At 50.4% G+C, this 18,756-nt stretch overlaps 1 protein-coding gene across 1 annotated transcript in view; it reads right to left on the bottom strand.

The window, feature by feature from the left end:
- The window catches only part of LOC119384790 (transformation/transcription domain-associated protein-like), a 946,434-nt gene that overhangs the window by 730,459 nt on the left and 197,219 nt on the right, over positions 1–18,756 (bottom strand). Inside the window, 2 exon segments of the mRNA XM_049413130.1 lie at positions 2,593–2,671; positions 12,973–13,111. Coding sequence (XP_049269087.1) covers positions 2,593–2,671; positions 12,973–13,111 — 218 coding nt within the window.

The raw sequence follows: 18,756 nt of genomic DNA, 5'->3' as shown, positions 1-18,756 counted from the left end.
TTTGACTAGCACAGTACAGTAGACTCTCGTTTAAAGGAGTACTGACATGAATTTTAAAATTTTTCGGGTTGTTGCTCTAAATGAAAGCACGGGTGTCGAGAACCCCAAAAAGAGTGTCGTGGTGCCTGGGGATGCATTGCATATATTTTTAATACCGCTTCTTTCAACCAGCAGTTTCGGTTTCGGTTTCGAGAGGGTGGCTTCACAGTGACGTGTCAAATCGGCCCGTGAAGTCACGGGCAGACTGCAACCCACGAAATATGCACCTGCTGTCCTTTGCTGTCAGTCGAACGTGGTTCATGATGAGTGAACTGTCGTCCAGTGCCTCCGACAGCGATATCTGTGATTTAGGCTGCATGCAGAACCCAGATTTCGCAAACCAAGTGAGCTGACTTGAAACGTCATAGGGCTTTCCATGCGGTGAAGCTGCCTTGCAGATGCTGGGAGATGAAAACTTTAAAATCAAACTTAAATATTTATACGTGTTTCCCAGATGCGGTGTGGGGAGAGCGTTAACACTACATGCCAGGGCAACCAAAAACGTCCGTTTTGCTGCACTTCAAAATCGTGTCAGTACTTCTTTAACGGAAGCTCAAGGTACCAGGAAAATGTGTTTCGTTTAACAGGAGTTCCGTTTACTGAGAGAGGAGCAGGGTTGCAGAATCCAAGCACGAAACCAATCATGTTAGGGGCAGTTGTTCCATTTAAGCAGCAGTTCCGTTTAAGAGATTTCCGTTTACTGAGAGTCCACTGTAGAACATGGATATAATGAACATTGTTGAACACAAGTATGACCTTTTATGCAAAGTATAATTGCCGAAGGATTAATTTTTATACTGAGAATGCCGCAAGAGTGCTCGACTAGTATGGCAGTCTGAAAAAAATTGATTTTTCACATGAAAAAAAATTAAATTTGTAGAACCTGGGAGCAGGCGATCATGATTTGATGCCACGCTGACGATGTCCTCTCCCCAGCACCAGTGCATCACACGTAAACACGAAGGAATTGCAGGTGTAACACACAAGACATTGCGCATATTCTGCTGCCAGGGCTTGTTGTCAAAAGCTCAGGTGTTGCCCACAGTAGTGCGATGTAGATGCCCAGCCAAACTATTTGCTCTCCGCTCAGGGAATGCAGCTGCCATGTATGAGCATTCCTGACGCAAGCCCCCATCTGCAGCAGCCCACCAAAGGCAATCCCCGGAGTGCCATGTCAGCGGTGGAACACCACGCCGGGCAAACGAGCCGACGAGGACGTTAGGCCTAACGGGCCTAGCAGTCAGGGCAGCGGACGGCCTCCTTGTACAGGCAACGACGGCTGACTCGTCGGGATCAGACCGAGTGAGCTCTCTGATAACCGCCAACAAGCGTCATCGTCTTGTCGACGACATCCGCTTCCTGAACGATCGCGATCGCTTGCAAGATAACTCATGCTCGTTACATCTACTGCTACTGCCTCTGCAAACTAATCATGCTTGTTACTTGGCACGTGGCACACGCGACAAAGAATACAGTACTACATGGCGTAGTCACAGAACACCCCGACAACATTGCACGATACGATGTGCCGTTGTTCATGGTTCCCGTATGCCACGCATTAGCCGGATTCTCTCCCGCTCCACCGCTCCGAAGGCGAGGAGAGCATCGAGATGTGCCCCTTCTCCACAGCCGCAGCGGCCGTTCGATTTGAAAAATGCATTCACAAAACCGCGAGCCGGCTTTACCGTGACTTTCGTTCCCTTTCAATAAAGTTACTGTGGATTTTCCCTGAGGGAAACAGAATTTCCCTGAGTATTTCAAGACTATCCAAAATCCCTGAGAATTCCCGGTTTTCCCGGTCGGTAGACACCCTGACCTATGGCTAGCGCATACCTTGTGCTCATCCTTTTCCCAACTCTGAGCCAAAGAGCACTTGTGCATGGTCACACTAAGGTAGGGAGCACTCATCGGCCATCCTGTGTGCAACACAGCACTCAGCGTGGCACCCAAGATTGTGGCTAGTACCATTTCCAACCAATCTGCTTTGCCATTGGCCATTTCATTCTTACATCTACCCTCAATTATGGGAGAGCCAGCCACTTTTTTTTTGTTTAATTTGTGTTGCTAGAATGGTCCCAGAGACCTTCATTTTGCGACCAGCTGCAAAATGAGTACTGGTGCACAACACCAGTTCGGTGTCGGAGAGTGCCGAGTGAGGCGGGACCCAGAGTGGTGTCAGAGAGTGCCGATGCTCAATGCAAAAACAAAGGGTAATAGAGTTCACTGAACCAAACGGAAACAAATCTACACACTGGGTACTGGCCAAATCATAAAGACAAGCTACGACATGCAACTTGTGGAAGACGACCTTTCAGGTTCACTGTGCAATGCACCTGGAACTTGGAGATAAGGTGGCTGTGCTGACAATAAAACCATCCTCGTCCCACCATTCACTTTTTAGCACTGTTTTTCTACTCGTAATCATGAACCAAACCAGCCCAATTGCATACCATGCAGCAGTGAAAACGAAACACAGTGTTTTTGTGTCAGTGCTCCTTTACATTACCTCGATCTGTGAAGAGCCATTTTTAAGCAAGTAAACACTGCACTTACCTCAGTGACTCATATGCTGTCCAGCCTGACCCAATGAGGATGTTCTCATCAAAGAGCTGCTCCATGCAGCCAACGAACTCTGCAGGACAAAGGCAATGCTATCATTGAAAAACTGCTGCACAACTATGGCAAAACTAATGCCAATAACAACCCATTGAGAAAAGCAAGCCCAGTACAGACAATTTCATTATAGTTTCTTGATACACACATTCACTTGCACAATAAGCAAACTTCTATATGGAATGCCTGTAGCCCAACTGAAAATGGAGTTTGTAGCATGCAGTCAGATTTCTGCCTCTTGAACTTGTTCCCTGGGAGTGCCAACTATCGTCCTGTTTCTAGGGGTGCGCGAATATTTGAAATTTCGAATACGAATAGGATATTTAATTTATTCAAGGCATGTTCAATGAAAACGCTTGGAGGAAACTTGAGCTTCACCTTCAAGAGTAGAACGCAATAGCGTAATCGGGCACCGTGCGCATCACCTTCTCAACTGATAACATATATTTGGTTCTTGGTGCACGCCTCAACCGTGCCTCACGCAAACGATCGTCTGTGTGCATTTCAAACTATCCATTTTCACGTCGTTTCAAACTATCCTAGAATGCCTGCTGCAAGCACAGTTGCGCAATGCCCATTACGCCATAATTCTTGCTCTTGCAAAAATCCACGAAAGGCCCACTACGCATCCGTAAGGTAACACGCAAACCTACGCAGCTGCTCACTTTGTTGATGCTTTTGCTGATGATGACGATTAAATACTATGTCTGGGCGCTTCGTAATGGGTGGGCCTCTAAAACACCCACTCGTTATGCAATTCACATGTTTTGATGTCTGGCGCGATTCTACGCTTCTGCCACGCAATATTACACGCGTTAAGGAGATTTCTCCCACTACATGACATTCATATAGTGTTTTTTCCGAAGCAGTTTCAAGCAATGATATGGCTCTGTGGTAAGACATCTGCTTGCCACGCAGAAGGCCTAGGTTCCACTCTCACTCGAACCAAAAATTTTTATTATTTATTTTATTTGCATCTTTCTCGATTTCCCGCTCACGGACAACGCTGATTTTTCACTCACAACCAATGACTGCGTCGCCGACGTCTGAAGTTCTGCGAAACGAGCTTTTTAACGCTATCACCTTAAAAATATATTTTAAAAGCAGTGTTCTTTCTTAACAGCACGCAGAAGATATGCAACGACGATGTGGTAATTATCTTGCACCAGCCGAATAGAAGCTACTTTGCTGGCAGAAGGGTCGCCATAATCATGGTTGGTGGCCGTGGGGACAAGGTTTACATGAGGTTCCAGTGCATTGAATCACCCACCGCGTCTCGAATGTGACAACCTGTGTGTCCGACCACGCAACTATCATCCAGGAACATGACACCTCTCAGGCAGGAAGCACGATGCAAGATCGTAAACAAACCGCAGAACTAAGTGCCATCAGTGATGACGAAAAACGAAGCGACACACACAAAGGCCGGCTTCATGGCAGCAACAAACAAAGCAAGCGCAAACGACGCAACTGCCAAAGGAGACCGCCTTGTCATCGCACACAGCAGCCAATAGCAGCTGTGCGTTCTCCAGCTTCCTCGAGGAGCGCGCGCTTCATCTAAAAGCACCTTCGCATGTGAGACACGTGAAACTCGAAAGCGACCACAATTTTTCCAAACACAGGCAAGTCAACTGCAGAAAACTGAAAACTGAAGTGAATCATGAACCAACCAGCCCAAATACATACCTTATAGGCAAGTCCTGCCATATTAACACCTATAGCGTAGAAAAGGAACAAGACATAGTGGTAACTTCCAACAAATTATTTATTTTACGAAGCAGTACAAGTAAATATTGTGGGAATCGTGCGCGCCCTCCCCTTAGGCGCCTCATTCCCCAGCTAGCGCGTGTGTGGGCCCCGCGCGGCTCGAGCGCCGGGGACCGTCGTTAATCGGCAGTATGGCGACCACGGCGGCAGCGCCAAGCCTCTTTGTCTGGTGCGAGCCATGCGTCGGCTTCCCGGCGCGCAAGCACGCGTCCGGGCATGCCTCGACATGCTCACATGCTCACGCCACCAAGCTAGCTTACGTCACTGCGCAACGCCGGCCCTCATTGGCCACCAGTGACAACCCCCTTCCCCCTTGAGCTCGCTTCTCTCTGGCGCGGGCTTGCCCGCGGGAGATGCACTCAGGCTGGCACGAGAGGTTGACGCGCTGCTCTAACAGGCGCCTTCTCGTCCGTGTGCTCGACTGCTGCCCTTTGCGTGATAGTCGTAGCGCCGCTGGCAAGCGTACTCGATCGGTCTTGCGGAGTTCCCTTTACGGCCTGCAAGCCCGTGACTGTCGTACTGTGCTGCATCTTGGGTTAATAAACCCGTGTTGTTTGTTGACATCCTGCCTCGAGTGCCTTTTCTGCGCCGTGCCGGAGTCGACGAACCCGGCCGTAGCATCATTGTTCGCTACAGCTGTGGAGAACGTCGCGTCCCTTGCCAGTCACCTCGTAGGGTAAGCTTTGCGCTAAACCTATCTCCACATAACTGGCGCCCAACTTGGTTTCGGCATGGCATCAGAGCAGTCCCCCTCGAGGCGCTCGTTCCTGCTCGATCCCATGGCGACGGACTTGATCTCGTTCGAAGCGGACGACGCCGGCAGCACGAGGTAAGCTCGCCTTAGCAGCCCTCGGCTTTCGGCCACCGGGAGAGATCCCGTCTTGGGGCCTCCTTTGGTGATGACCGCTCGAATGTGGACTACAGTCCTAGCCTAGCCAGTTTCGGGTTTTCTCAGCTGGCCGAGGCACACGCGGAGCACGTGCTGTCGGGCCCCTCCAATTGCGTCGTCTCCGCTCGCTGGCCTTCCTTAGTTAGCAGCGCAGCTGAGTGACCAAACCGCCGCACCGGAGCGTCCCTTCCTAGGCCATATGGTGCTGGAATTCATACGCTCGCTGGCCCATCGTTGTCACGAGCGTAAAGGGTTGAATGTCGTCCGCGAGCTGCTCGCATAGGCGACACCGTCGCCGCGTTTTCCGACGATCATTTTCCTCATGCGCGCCTTAGCGACGCTTTCGGCAAAGGTGAGCCACCGTGCTCCGTTGTCGATTCGTTTGCCTGTCGCATGAGGCATCATGCATCTGTCGGTTGCGTCGGTGCGGAAACCCTACACTTCTCTGTGCCGTTTATTGGCCCCTTTGGGTCTGGCGTGCATGACGGAGAACAGGCGCGCGACCCTCGAACGGCGGCGCCTGCCTCGGAGCCGCTGCACACAACTGCGGCACAGCTCCAGGCAAAACACTGCCTTCCATCTCGCGAGCAGCATCGCTGTTTCGTGCGGCGCTTCGCGGTTGGTTGTGCGCTGGGAGAATCGCGCGCGCCGACAGCGCTTTGTGCATCTCCTTGGTCTTTCGCTGCCCGTGATTCTCGCTCACGTCTATCTCGCGCGCACAGGTATAGTGAATGACTTCCCGAGTGGTGGCTACAGGGTCGTCCCTTTCGGCGCCCTACAACCATCTGCAACCTTCGTAGTGGCTACCGCTGCGACACGCCACACGAGATTTCGCTCGCCGGAAGCTTGTCTGCTTTGTCAATGGAGTGCCATTGGAGGAGGAAACAGACCCCATGGCGCTTGTCTGGCTTAAGCGCTTGCGTGAGCCTTCGGGCCGCCTCGCGCGCTGGGCGTTGACTATGCAGCGATACAACTTTGTTGTGCGCTACCGGAAAGGGAGTTCAAACGTCGCGGCTCGCGCCTTGTCGCGTGCCCCCGTTTGTGCGTGTGACACTTGTGTCCGCCTCTCCCGAGAGCAATCGCACCGAGTAGACTCCGGGGCCTCTGGCTCCAATGGGTCTAAAGGAGCGAACCCCGACGGCGAACTGACTTTTCGAGTCGATCGCCTCGGGTGAGCACGTCACTTCAGCCGGTATCCTGTTAAGCAGAGAAGAGCTACCAAAGGCACAGCAGTGCGATCCGTTTTGGGCTCCAAGAGCCGTGCTCCCAAGAAGCGGGCGCGTATTGACAGTCTGGTATTTCTGTCGGCGCCGTGTGCCGTTTACGCAGTCTGGTATTGCTGCGGGCACGTTGGGTTTGCATCTGTTTGCCGCCGGCGGAGTTCTCCTGCGCTCCACATCCCACCGAAAGAAGCTCCCAAGGAGTATTTCAAGGTGGGGGTACCCCGCAGTCTCAGGAAAGCCACCCTCGGCTATTTCCATGACTCGCGGTTGGCCGGACTTGCGAGTGGCCGTAAGACTTTCCAAAAGTTGTGCCGCTCTGCTACCTGGCCAGGCATAAACGTTACGCTCTTCACTCCTCGTGTGACAATGCGTGAAGTCTCGTGCGGGCAAGCCCCCTGGGCTCATGCAGCCGCCCCTCAAACTTTTTCGTTGCCCGCAGCAGCGACTTGGGAAAGGGGGAGGCGGTCACACAGCCGCAGGAAAACCGTGAGAAGGCTGGCTCCAAGCCACGCCAGCGGTACAACCTGCGGAAACACACCTAAGCAACCTTTCTCCCACTGACAGGTAGCTGGACTTTATTCCATACCATGACAGTGAATGGAGAATAACCGCTAAGGTGCGGCGGCACACGTCTGGAAGTCGTAGAAGGCCCTCTTGGCCGAAAATACCCTCTGACGTGTTGTCCAAGCCGTAACCTGCAAGCGCCCCCTTTGTTGGGCAGCACTGTCAGGCAGGCACCCCTTTTTGGCAAGCCGGCTATGCCGGGGGCATTTCTGTCCACTCCTGCGTCGCCCAGTCGTCTCCCTGCACCTGGCTCTACCGTGCCACCAGCCTGTTCCTGACCAGCTGGCCTGCTGTCCCCTGGTCCCTCCTGCTGTGGCCTGCTTCCTGCCTTCTGGCCTGCAGCCACCACCTCCACCCAGCCTTACCCACCTGGCAGCTTCGGCAGCCGCCCTCGGCGGCTGGTCCGCCCACTCAAGCTTTGGCTCAGGCCCGAGCGTGGTCGCTCCAGCTTCCGTTCCTGGCTGCCTGCTGTCCCGGCCTGCCGTTCCCGTGAGGCCCCCGTCCCAGCGACTTTCGGCGGTTGGCTGCCGCACACAACTGGCAGCCACGCCTTGTACGTTCCCGGCTGCCAACCTCTCCAGACCGGCGAACTTCAAGCGGGCTGGCTGCCCGCCCTTGTGCAATCTTGCCCCCGTTCCTTCTGGGCTGTGGACCTTCTTCCCGGCGGTGGGCTCTCCCCGGTGGTGGACTTTGTGGTGGAACTTTTGGTGGGACGTTGGTTGTGACCATGGCCAACTTATGGACTTGTACCTTTGGGAAGACGACACCTCCCTGTTGGACTTTGCCCCGTTGGCCAGCCCCCTTGCGGCTGAGCTGACCTTGCCACTTGGCCTCGGACAGCCTCTTTCACAGGCTGGCCTCGGTCTTTAGGAGGGGGGAATGTGGGAATCGAGCGCGCCCTCCCCTTTGGCGGCTCATTCCCCAGCTAGCGCGTATGTGGGCCCCGCGCGGCTCGAGCGCCGGGGACCGCCGTTAATCGGCAGTATGGCGACCACGGCGGCAGCGCCAGGCCTCTTTGTCTGGTGCGAGCCATGCGTCGGCTTCCCGGCGCGCGAGCACGCGTCCGGGCATGCCTCGACATGCTCACATGCTCACGCCACCAAGCTAGCTTACGTCACTGCGCAACGCCGGTCCTCATTGGCCACCAGTGACAACCCCCTTCCCCCTTGAGCTCGCTTCTCTCTGGCGCGGGCTTGCCCGCGGGAGATGCACTCAGGCTGGCACGAGAGGTTGATGCACTGCTCTAGCAGGCGGCTTCACATCCGTGTGCTCGACTGCTGCCCTTTGCGTGATAGTCGTAGCGCCGTTGGCAAGCGTACTCGATCGGTCTTGCGGAGTTCCCTTTACGGCCTGCAAGCCCGTGACTGTCGTACTGTGCTGCATCTTGGGTTAATAAACCCGTGTTGTTTGTTGACATCCTGCCTCGAGTGCCTTTTCTGCGCCGTGCCGGAGTCGACGAACCCGGCCGTAGCGTCATTGTTCGCTACGGCAGTGGAGAACGTCGCGTCCCTTGCCGGTCGCCTCGTAGGGTAAGCTTTGCGCTAAACCTATCTCCACAATATAGAAACCACACAAGAGCGCATACGTACGATTAGAAAACTTAAAAGCAGCAATGATACAAGAAAAAATTAAGAGATGAAGTTGAAGATAGCAAACACCTGCGTGTGCTGCTGCCTGGTTTCTATATTTGCTTGTACTGCTTTATAAAATGCATCATTTGTTGGAAGTTAGTAGTGTGTCCACGTCATATCTCTGTGTCTTGTGCCTTTTGAGCGCTATAAATCTTAACATGTAGTACTAACATGCCCAAGCTGATGTTCTTTCAAGTCATGCCTCACCACACCACCACACCACCACTGAAGGTGGTAAGAAAATGTGCGGGAATCCATGATCAAAACAATACCAAGACGGCGCGGCAACGGTACTTCCTCGAAGTTGGCCTTGTTCTTGGCCCTTGTTTGGCCGGCGCCGCAGCTGCCACTGCTCGTTATATACTTTATTTGAAGTACATTTATGATGACTTAGGCACTGATAATTACAGGAGAGAGAACTTATTACACGTACAGCCAAAATATGCAGTATTTTCAAAAATTGAGTTTTTTGCAATTTGACGGCTTTCAAAGTTTGCATGCCCTCTTAACCCTTTCAGACGCCACCTATGAAGAACTGTCTGTAAATGCGTCAAATCGATACAACGTTATTTCAAGGCACTCGATATTCTATTGCAACAAAAATAATGTCATAATGCGTTAATTTATGCATGTTATAGTAATTAATTCTAATTCAATTGTAACTAACTATCTATTTATTCTCATGTCATTCATGCTCCGTTTTTACAATAATAGAATGGAATCTTACGCCAGAAATATAGTGCCAATTCATTTTTAAGTATGTCGATTTGGACCAAAGAAAAATTATACTTTTGACGTGGCTCGCAGGTACGGCACATCGAACGACTCGTCGAACTGCATAGTGCCTTCAGCAAACTGATCATATACAACAGTACACTGCAAAATGAAGTTAAATGAAGACAAATTTATTATGCAGGAGGTTCATTTCATCTAAGGCTCAATGTATCTTGCAAAACAAGTGATGTACACAATTGTGTACATAGCGTGTCAAAAGGTTAAAGGAGAACTGACACAAAATTTTGAAGGCAAGATAATTTGTGGGATATATATGTGTGGACACACACATGTCATGTACGAAATATCAACGGCTAATATAGCTTAAATAGCAATCTTAAAGAGCGCATCGCGGAACTGCGCGCGAAACGTCCCACCTTCCGACATCAACACCCACTTGGTTTTAACGTAAACAACCTGCATCGCGAGTTTGTGTTGGCTCTTATGATTCCTTCTCCTTTTCAACAGAAAGCACCTCCTTTATGGACTTGCACGTCCTTGCCTCCCCTTTTTTCGGCAGTGCATTTGTGGGGGCATCCTAGAGGGGATTATAGCAGCACCCTTCACTGAAAAGAGTGGTCAACGCAGTTTTGTGTGCACACGTAGCCAGCTATGTTTACAATAAAACCACTCTGGGTCCCGCCTCACTCGACACTCTCTGACACCGAAAATGCGACTGAGCGCTATAAGACCGTCTCATAATAATTAACCGTCGCACGCTCGAGCAAGCAAGCTTTCCAGCCGTGATAAGTGGGTCGTTAGCTACATATTGCATCAGACAAAAAATATGTAAAAGTTTTTTGTCAGTTTTTGTCAGTTTTGTCAGTTCATAATCTTCAAAATTGGATAGCGCGAAATCGAACAGGACTAAGAAGGTTCTTCCAATCCAATTTTTGAAATTTTTTGTCAGTAAGGCACCTCCGATTCGGTTTCAGCCATAGGGTATCACTGAGACATGGCAGAAGGACCGGCAAAGAAGGACTTTGCCGACCCAAAGACAAATGCTTTGTGTAAGTATACCATATAAACGTGTGTAAGGGCTGCACCCGTGTAAGGGCCGCACTCCGTTTTCTTGAAGTACATATTCTAAAAATAAATATTCCGCGTAAGGGCCATACCCACACTTTCCTCCACCAATACGTATTCAAAATGCGCACGCACGTGAGAGCTTCTAGGCGTAGTCGATGGATGACGCAAGGAAACGCAACCATCATCATCATCACTAGAATACAGTGAACTCCCGTTAAGACAAACTCGGTTAAGACGAATTCTCGCTTATGCCGAACAACGCAGGACCGTTTGTTTGGTTTCCCATAGACTCAATGAAAAAAAAGTTCGCTTAAGACGAACCGAACCGCCCAACTGTACTCTTCTGTTAAGACGAACTTTCGCGGTGATCGACAACGCTGGCGATTCTGCGAAACGAACACTGCAGTCTTGGTGGGGCATTCATAAGACCGAGAAAAAGCAAAGAAGAAAGAAAAAAGCGCTTCCAGCAGCAAAGACATGAAGCAAATCGCGACGTGGAGAACAGGGGATAATGCCTGTATCCCCTTCACCCCCAGCCAGTGGTGGGGGTAAAGCCTCTTTTAGGTGGGGGAGGTGCGGGCTTTATCAGCAAAAGCAACAAAAAGAGTAGGGGGATTTACAACTGAGACCCCAAAGCCATTGAGTCCTTTTGTATTCCCCCCTGTTCCTTGGTTTCCCAGCTGGAGTACAAAGGAGAACAGAAGAATACAAGAGCTTGGGGAGTGAAAGAAAAAAAAAGAGAGAGAAAGCGACAACGGGAACAAAAATTGTCTGTGCATCACAATTGAGTACGAAACTGAAGCCACGTTTGCAGTGCACTCCCGTCAGAGGGGTCAGGTGCATTGTCATCGCCATCACACAATGGCCGCCCAGCACATTTTGCGGTCAGTGCCTTGTATCTGTTCCCAGTGAAGTTCAAATCATGCTGAGCCATTTTGATTATGGAAGTACACGACAAAGGAAGGTTATTTTGCACATTGAATATAGCTGCATTGTATCTTTTTCGTGTGCACAAGGCCTGTGACCGTGAGTAGTGCGGTGGGATATCTTCAGCTACACGTCGATCAGGAAAAGTTACTACGGGCTTAAAACGGGAAAACATCGGGACCTCGAAGAAAACCTTGCAGACTTTCTTAAGCAGCTCAGCGTATTGTGAGTTTGTCGAGGCAACAGCACGCGACCGAGGCATATCCAGAAGTGATCTTAGAGCCAGCAAAACAGGCTCACAGAAGAAAATGAACTGTCAAGACAATAAATTTACATTATTTGAAGGAAAATTGTGCTTCTATCTCTCTCTTTTTTTTTTGTAATCGTCAACATAGGAGCGTGCTAAAGCTTTATCATTAAAATGTGGTAGCAGTATCTTAATTAATTTTTTTATTTTTGAACCCGTGACATGAGGTGCTCGTATGATTCGACAAACAGATGACCGCGATCCCTTCGAGTTCGTCTTAACGGGAGTCTGATGCAATATATATATTAATTAATTTCCTTCGTGTTAAGATGTTCACGAAGTGGGCTAAAAATTTCAACTTTTTCATTAGTGTTCATACACCCGCCAACTAAAGGTTAAAGCGGGATTTTATCTTTAGCTTCTCAGACTTCTATACAAACGCGCTATCCATATCGGCATTAGCATCACCAACTTTGGCATGGCATTCGTGTTGTTCGGTTTCTGCAGTTCAGCCAGCCATTTCCAGTAGTTTTCTGCACTGTTCGATGACCTTCGTGCTAGCTTGTTTTCCACACGGTGTTCCCGTTTTGGCAAGATGGAGAAGCACCTGAATAGCTACACGGCTGGCTATAAGTTGAAGGTGATCGAGTATACTCTCGAGCATGGGAAACATGCGCCGGCAGAAAATTCGACGTTGACGAGAAGTGTGTTCGACATTGGTGCGCTCAAAAAGAAGCCTTGCAAAACACCAACAGCAATGAGCGCGCTTTCCGAGGAAAGCAGTGCAACTCTTCCCGATTTGGAAGAGTTGCTCCGCTATGTGACTGAAGTGCGGAACGGTGGTTTTGCACTCACAACGGACATGCTGCGTGTGAAGCTCGGTGTCGACGGACATTGTGTCCCGAAGTTTTAAAGTCACCAGGATATCTAACAGCTTGGATGGCGCTGAAGATGACTGCTTGTGGGGTGACGGTGCTTCGCAGCACACCATCTCGGACTCCCGAGTCTGAGGACTCGTCGAGTGACGACGATTGAGCACCTATGTCGTATACTGCAATAAACGCTCTTCGTTCACTAACGCATGTGTTTTAATTTTTAAAAAAAGACAAAAAAAATGTTGCGTGTAGCACCCTGAAAATTGGCCCTCATTTCTAGGAAAAAAAAAGTGCGGCCCTTACACGCATTTATACAGTATCAGGGCTTTTTACCAAAAGGGAGATAACCTTTAACTGTACACGTCCCATCTAGCAAGCAGGGAATGTACTCAGCTGTTGCGCAGGTCAGTGGCCAGGATGTGGCGGGCAGCAATGAGCAGTTCCTTGCGCAGGTGTGCCACCTCCTGAGGGCACAGCATGAGCAGTCCCAGCATGCCCTGTGCCAACTGGCTACAGTGCACACCCACGGTCTCCTGCAAGGAACCACTCGCACGTCAGCACTCACTCTTTCATTACCACACCTATTCAAATCCATCACCGGTCACCCATGTTGGCATTTGTTTCTCCTGGTCCAGGCACTGCACTTTCAGAATCAGTTTCAATTTTCCCGCTTTGGCGACATAGTGATTTCTGACAGACTTGTCTTGCAAACCAACAAGCGTATGTATGTTGGGAAAGTGCGCATGGCTGACGCGCTTGAGAGAATGAGTGCTGCTCGTGGTTATGCTTCAGTAGTACCAGAGTTCTTAAACAGACCCTTGCGAGTCAAATATCAAATTATGGCGTCAGCTTCGCTATCTGACAGTGCTGAGCGGTAATAATTGCCCAAAATTCACGCCAGCCATTCACTAGAGAGCTGCTGTTTGGAATCAGGGAAGATTTGTTCTACCAAAAGTTATTTCTGAAGGCGTGTAACGTGTGGAGCTGGCCACAGAGTTTTCAGCAGTTTCAGTTTCGCTTCTCTAGTTAAAGGGACACTAAAGGCAAATATTAAGTCGACATTGATTGTTGAAATAGCGGCCCAGAAACCTCGTAGCGCTGCTTTTGTGCCAAGGAAGTGCTTATTTTGAAATAAAATCACGTTTTTAGTGGTCCGCATCGCGTTAGCGCGCTTCAAATCTCCCGCCTGAAAATACGACTCTCATACGTCACTGCTGCCGTGCCCAACGTTGCCCGCTTTTACTGCGCGGCCGCCGACACTAGTAGCAGCCGAGCGGAAGTAGCGGGACCCACAGTAGTAACAACGGCGCTGCGGCAAAGACTTGCTCGGATGGGCACATTCAAAGCCGTCACCAAGTTGCGGTTGGTCTCGTAATCATCAGTACGAAAGTGCAGCGAGCACCCACGCAGAGGTTTTGACTGTTTAGCACACTGGCGCAATGGCATGACACTAAGCCACTTCGAGCGTAAGGGTTCATTCCGCGGCACCCAGTGAAAAGACACACCGGTTTCCTTGCTGCAGCACTGGCGTTGTGCACCATTCGGGCATCCGGCAATATCACACGCATGCGCCATTTTGTCGAACTTTCTGTCAGAGCGACTTTCACTAGCGCGCAAAACACGCACGGCAGTACGCGATCCCGAAACTACCACTGAGACGGGCGAGGCACAGCTCGGCGAAAACGGAACCTTTGAACCACGCGCGCCGTTCCCCATGGCAACGCCACGGAGGTTTTGTTTTCCATGAATCAAGCGGAAACGAACAAACAGCATATTATTACGTCTTTTGATGCTCGGAATGTTCTTTTTTTACTGCTGCCAGTTTGATTACTAGTGATTTATTGTAGGCCGACTTCCCTACGTCATCGGGATCACTTCGAAAATGTCCCACTCGTGGCGCTCATCATGTGATACATTTAGCTTAATTTCTCGGTAAGTAGGGCACTGCTGTTGATAATATTGCCGTTTTAGAAGTTGTCATACATTGGGCTTTCACTTTAACATAAATTGTTATTTGCCTTTAGTGTCCCTTTAAATCCGATCCAGCTTGGCTAGTTGCTCCCATGGCGGTGGGACCATCTTGCAAGCACGCCTGAATTGACTGACGAGGATGCGAGCTCCAAAGATGACAGCTTCTTGCTCTGACGGCGACAATGTTTAGTGTCGTGGAGCGGTTGGTTTCATTTACCGCCTCAAGTGGTCTCCTCCGCTGCGCATGCTTAGCTGCCGACCTTTGGGCGCAATCTTAGAGCTGCTCTGGTTACGTGCAAGGTCCACACATCGCTCGGACACGATGTGCTGCCACCGGCTGTGGGCTTCTCTTCACGCCAAGAAGGCCAACCGAAGTACATCTCGGTCCTGCACTACGGAGCATCGCGAGATGCTTTATGACCACGCATGATTGCGTTTTCTTGTTTGTTTTTTGCCACTGCGGAGCTGACTAATACCACCTGCAAAAATACAAATAAATATTGCAAGCGTTTATCCTCAACTGTACATTATTGTAATCACTTGCCATCGCCATGTGTCATCATCTGCGTCTAGCTGCCTGTTCGCTGCAGAGTCCTAGGGCCTAATAAACGTCGACGTCTGCTTGGATGCATATCTTGGAATACCAACTTAACGGCGAAAGGTGACTCATGGAAAAGGATGATGCCAGACGAACTGGTCAAGTTCCCTGAACTTATCATCTCGTGTCCCACGCATCCATGTATATTGGAAAACCATCAGGCTTTTCTCATAAAAAAATTAATGTTTTGTGTGAAAAGTGCCGAGTGCACGTGTGTCTCACTAAAACCAGAAACTGCTTCACTGTAACGCACAAGCAATGAAGCAGTTCCCAGTTTCAGATTTTTTTAGGCATGTTAATACCAGCGTGTACTATTGCTTAGTCATTTATCTCCGAAATGTGTATTCTGAATTTTTCTTGTTCTTAATGTTTTTGTATATATAGTGTTTTTTATTGTGTAAAATGGCAATAAAAAATGACACGCTTTGAGATTTTTATATCTTCCATATTTTTCTTGCTCTGCAACTTATATTTTTGGAACGAGCATTTCATTATGCACAATTTCGTATGATGCGATGCGTGCTGGAGTATTGTTTATCAAGACTGAAAGTTGGGCTAGTTGACGATACATAATGGGCAAAAACAGCGCACAGACGGACGGGACGAAGAAAAGGTAACCCAGACCAAGTGCTGACTCTCAACTGTGATTTATTGGAATATGCAGATTATTTATACACATACGATAAGCATAATGAACATGCGCAGAGGAGCTGGCAAGGGACCGTAACTATGCATATAGAAAAAGCTTTTTTACCGTGACGAGACTGCGCAGGCGGGACAAAAGATCAAGTCATATAAACATACCACTGATTAGGTTTACTTCGTGCAAAGAAACCGATGTTTGGCTGATGCAGGACTCTCCTTCTTTTTTAATACAGAAGGCTTCCACGAGTTCCAGTGTCGTGTGATCACTGTGTCTACAGAGCCCTGCAGATCTGCTACCAAGCACTTCCGAAGATAAAGAGGGAGACATGAAAGAGGACGACGTTCCCTAATTCCGCGTGGATTTGGCTCCATCCTGTATGCCTGGTTCTGTCCTCTGTATATACCTTGTAAATATAACCTTCGACGCCTTTTTCTCCCCGTAACATTTTGGTGGAGAGTGCGGGTTCTCCCAGCTTCAACATTCACGACGCTTCTACACAGCGGACGCTCCTTGGCTGCCTCTGCGATGCCTGCTCACGACGAGAATGAGGATGAATCGGAAACCTCAACAACCGTGCCTCGACCAACCACGCTGCAACCAACAGCACGGCAACCAGCTGCTACTAACCGCACCGTCGTCCTGACACAACCGCGTGACCCAGGCACATTTTCTGGCATGGACAACACTGATGTCGAGGATTGGCTTCAGTTCTACGTACGGGTGAGCGCACTGTACAACTGGGACCCGACGCTCATGCTGGCCAATATTCTATTTTACCTTGAGGGCACGGCAAAAGTTTGGTTCTGCAACCACGAGCAAGAGATCACGAGTTGGGACGTGTGCAAGCAAAAACTCATTGATCTGTTCGACAAGCCCATTGCGTGCCGTCGCGCTGCACAGAAAGAACTCACGTGCAGACTTCAGACCTGCACAGAGTCCTACATCACGTACATTCAAGATATACTCGCGCTCTGCCACAGGGTTGATGACAGGATGGACGAGGCTGAAAAGGTCGCGCATTTCCTCAAAGGAATCGCGGATGATGCGTTCACTCTCCTCGTTTTCCGAAACTCGTTGACAGTGGACCACGTTATTAATGAATGCTGATGCTTTGAAGAAGCGAAAAGTCGTTGGATTACGCCACACTTTTCACGTCTTCCCAACACGACTGCGACGTCTACTTGCGAGGTCATCCGTCCACCACCTGGTCCTGCTGCAGCTGAGAATACTGTACGCCTCGTCCACCGCGACATTGAAGCTGCATCTCCGGTTCCTGCGCAAGCTTGTGCCCCCACGATTCACACACGATTTCCCTCATCCAGACTGTTGTACGCCAGGAGCTCGCTAACGCAGGAATCCAGACGCTCTGCCCAGTGAACAGACCCGACTACCGTCCACCCGCCCCACCTGATCTGCTTCAAAACTCGTACGCCCATCCTCGTTACCGGAACTTGGAGGAATGGCAAACCTCCGATGACAGGCCCATATGCTTCTGCTGCAGACGCGTCGGCCATATTTCCCACCACTGTCGCAGTTCCTGGAACTCACAGCCTTGACCGAGCTATTCCAACACCCGATGTTCACCTGGTAGTTCCCGCCTGCCTGCGCCCCTTGAACACGACGCCGCTACACCCTCATCGCCCGCAAGACCACACCGCTCCCCTTCGCCGTCCAGTCGCCTGTCCCACTCTCCTCTGCGTTGTCGCTCACCTTCCCCCTCCTACTCCCGCCGCTACTCGGAACTAACGGGCGCAACTCCTGGAGGTGAGCCTGCCTTGACGACCCGACCCGAAATTCCTCTTACACTACCTGGACACAACAACCCGCTCTAATTAGATGTCGACAGCGCACCTGTTATAGCACTCATCGACCCTGGCGCTCACGTATCGATTATGAACTCTAACCTCCGTGCTCGCCTAAAGATGGTGCTCACTCCTGCTCCAATCGCTGTAGTCCGCGTAGACGATGGTGCAACTCCAGTTGTCACTGGGATGTGTACTGCACGTGTCACTGTTGCTGGGCGCCATACTTCTGTTTTGTTCTACGTATTGGAGCAGTGCCTGCATGAACTTATCTTAGGACTTGATTGACTGTGCCACGGGCGTCGTCCAACACGCCTTACCATATGCCGTTGAGCCTTCTGATCCTCAGCCAAGCAAGCTATGCTCTGCTGATTTCGTTCCCGTCCCCTCTCTGGCCGTTGCACACATTGTCGTCTCTCCCGATCCACCCGTGGCCGACGGAGATTACGTCGTGTCACCCAATGCTACCGTCCTCTGTTCGCAAAATGTCACGTTCCCGCACAACACCAATGCTGCATGTCTCCCTGTTGTCAATTTTGGGCTATGCCCTCAGGTGCTGCCCCGGGGTATCTCCCTTGCCACCCTTGCCCCGGCCTGCGACTACCACATTTCCGCCTTAACAGGGGATACACAATCGCCGACCAGTCCTGATTTGAACCCAACTTCGTCAGAAAGCATGATGAAAATGATCGCCTCCGACCTCCTGGCCGAACATGCGAACGCCCTTCGTGCCCTTCTCGCGTCATACCAGGACATCTTTGACCTCAATGACCGGCCACTGGGCCAGACAACCGTTGCAAAGCATCGAATCAACACTGGCGATACTAACCCGATACACTGACGACCCTATCGTGTTTCCTATACTGAGCGCCAAGTCATACAGAAAGAAGTCTACAAGGTGCCTGCCCGGGATATCACTGAACCTTCTTCAAGCCCCTGGGCTTCCCCTGTCGTGCTCGTCAGGAAGAAGGACAACAGCTGGCGCTTCTGTGTCGATTACCGAAATCTCAACAAGGTAACAAAAAAGACATGTACCCCTCACCGTGGATAGATGACGCCCTTGACTGTCTCAGTGGTGCGAAGTATTTCTCTTCGATTGACCTTTGTTCCGGGTACTGGCAGATTGCCGTTGACGACATAGACCGTGAAAAGACCGCATTT

The sequence above is a fragment of the Rhipicephalus sanguineus genome, chromosome 3 (assembly GCF_013339695.2).
Source record: "Rhipicephalus sanguineus isolate Rsan-2018 chromosome 3, BIME_Rsan_1.4, whole genome shotgun sequence".
Taxonomy (NCBI): Eukaryota; Metazoa; Arthropoda; class Arachnida; order Ixodida; family Ixodidae; genus Rhipicephalus; species Rhipicephalus sanguineus.
This window is presented reverse-complemented; position numbering and strand designations above follow the sequence as displayed.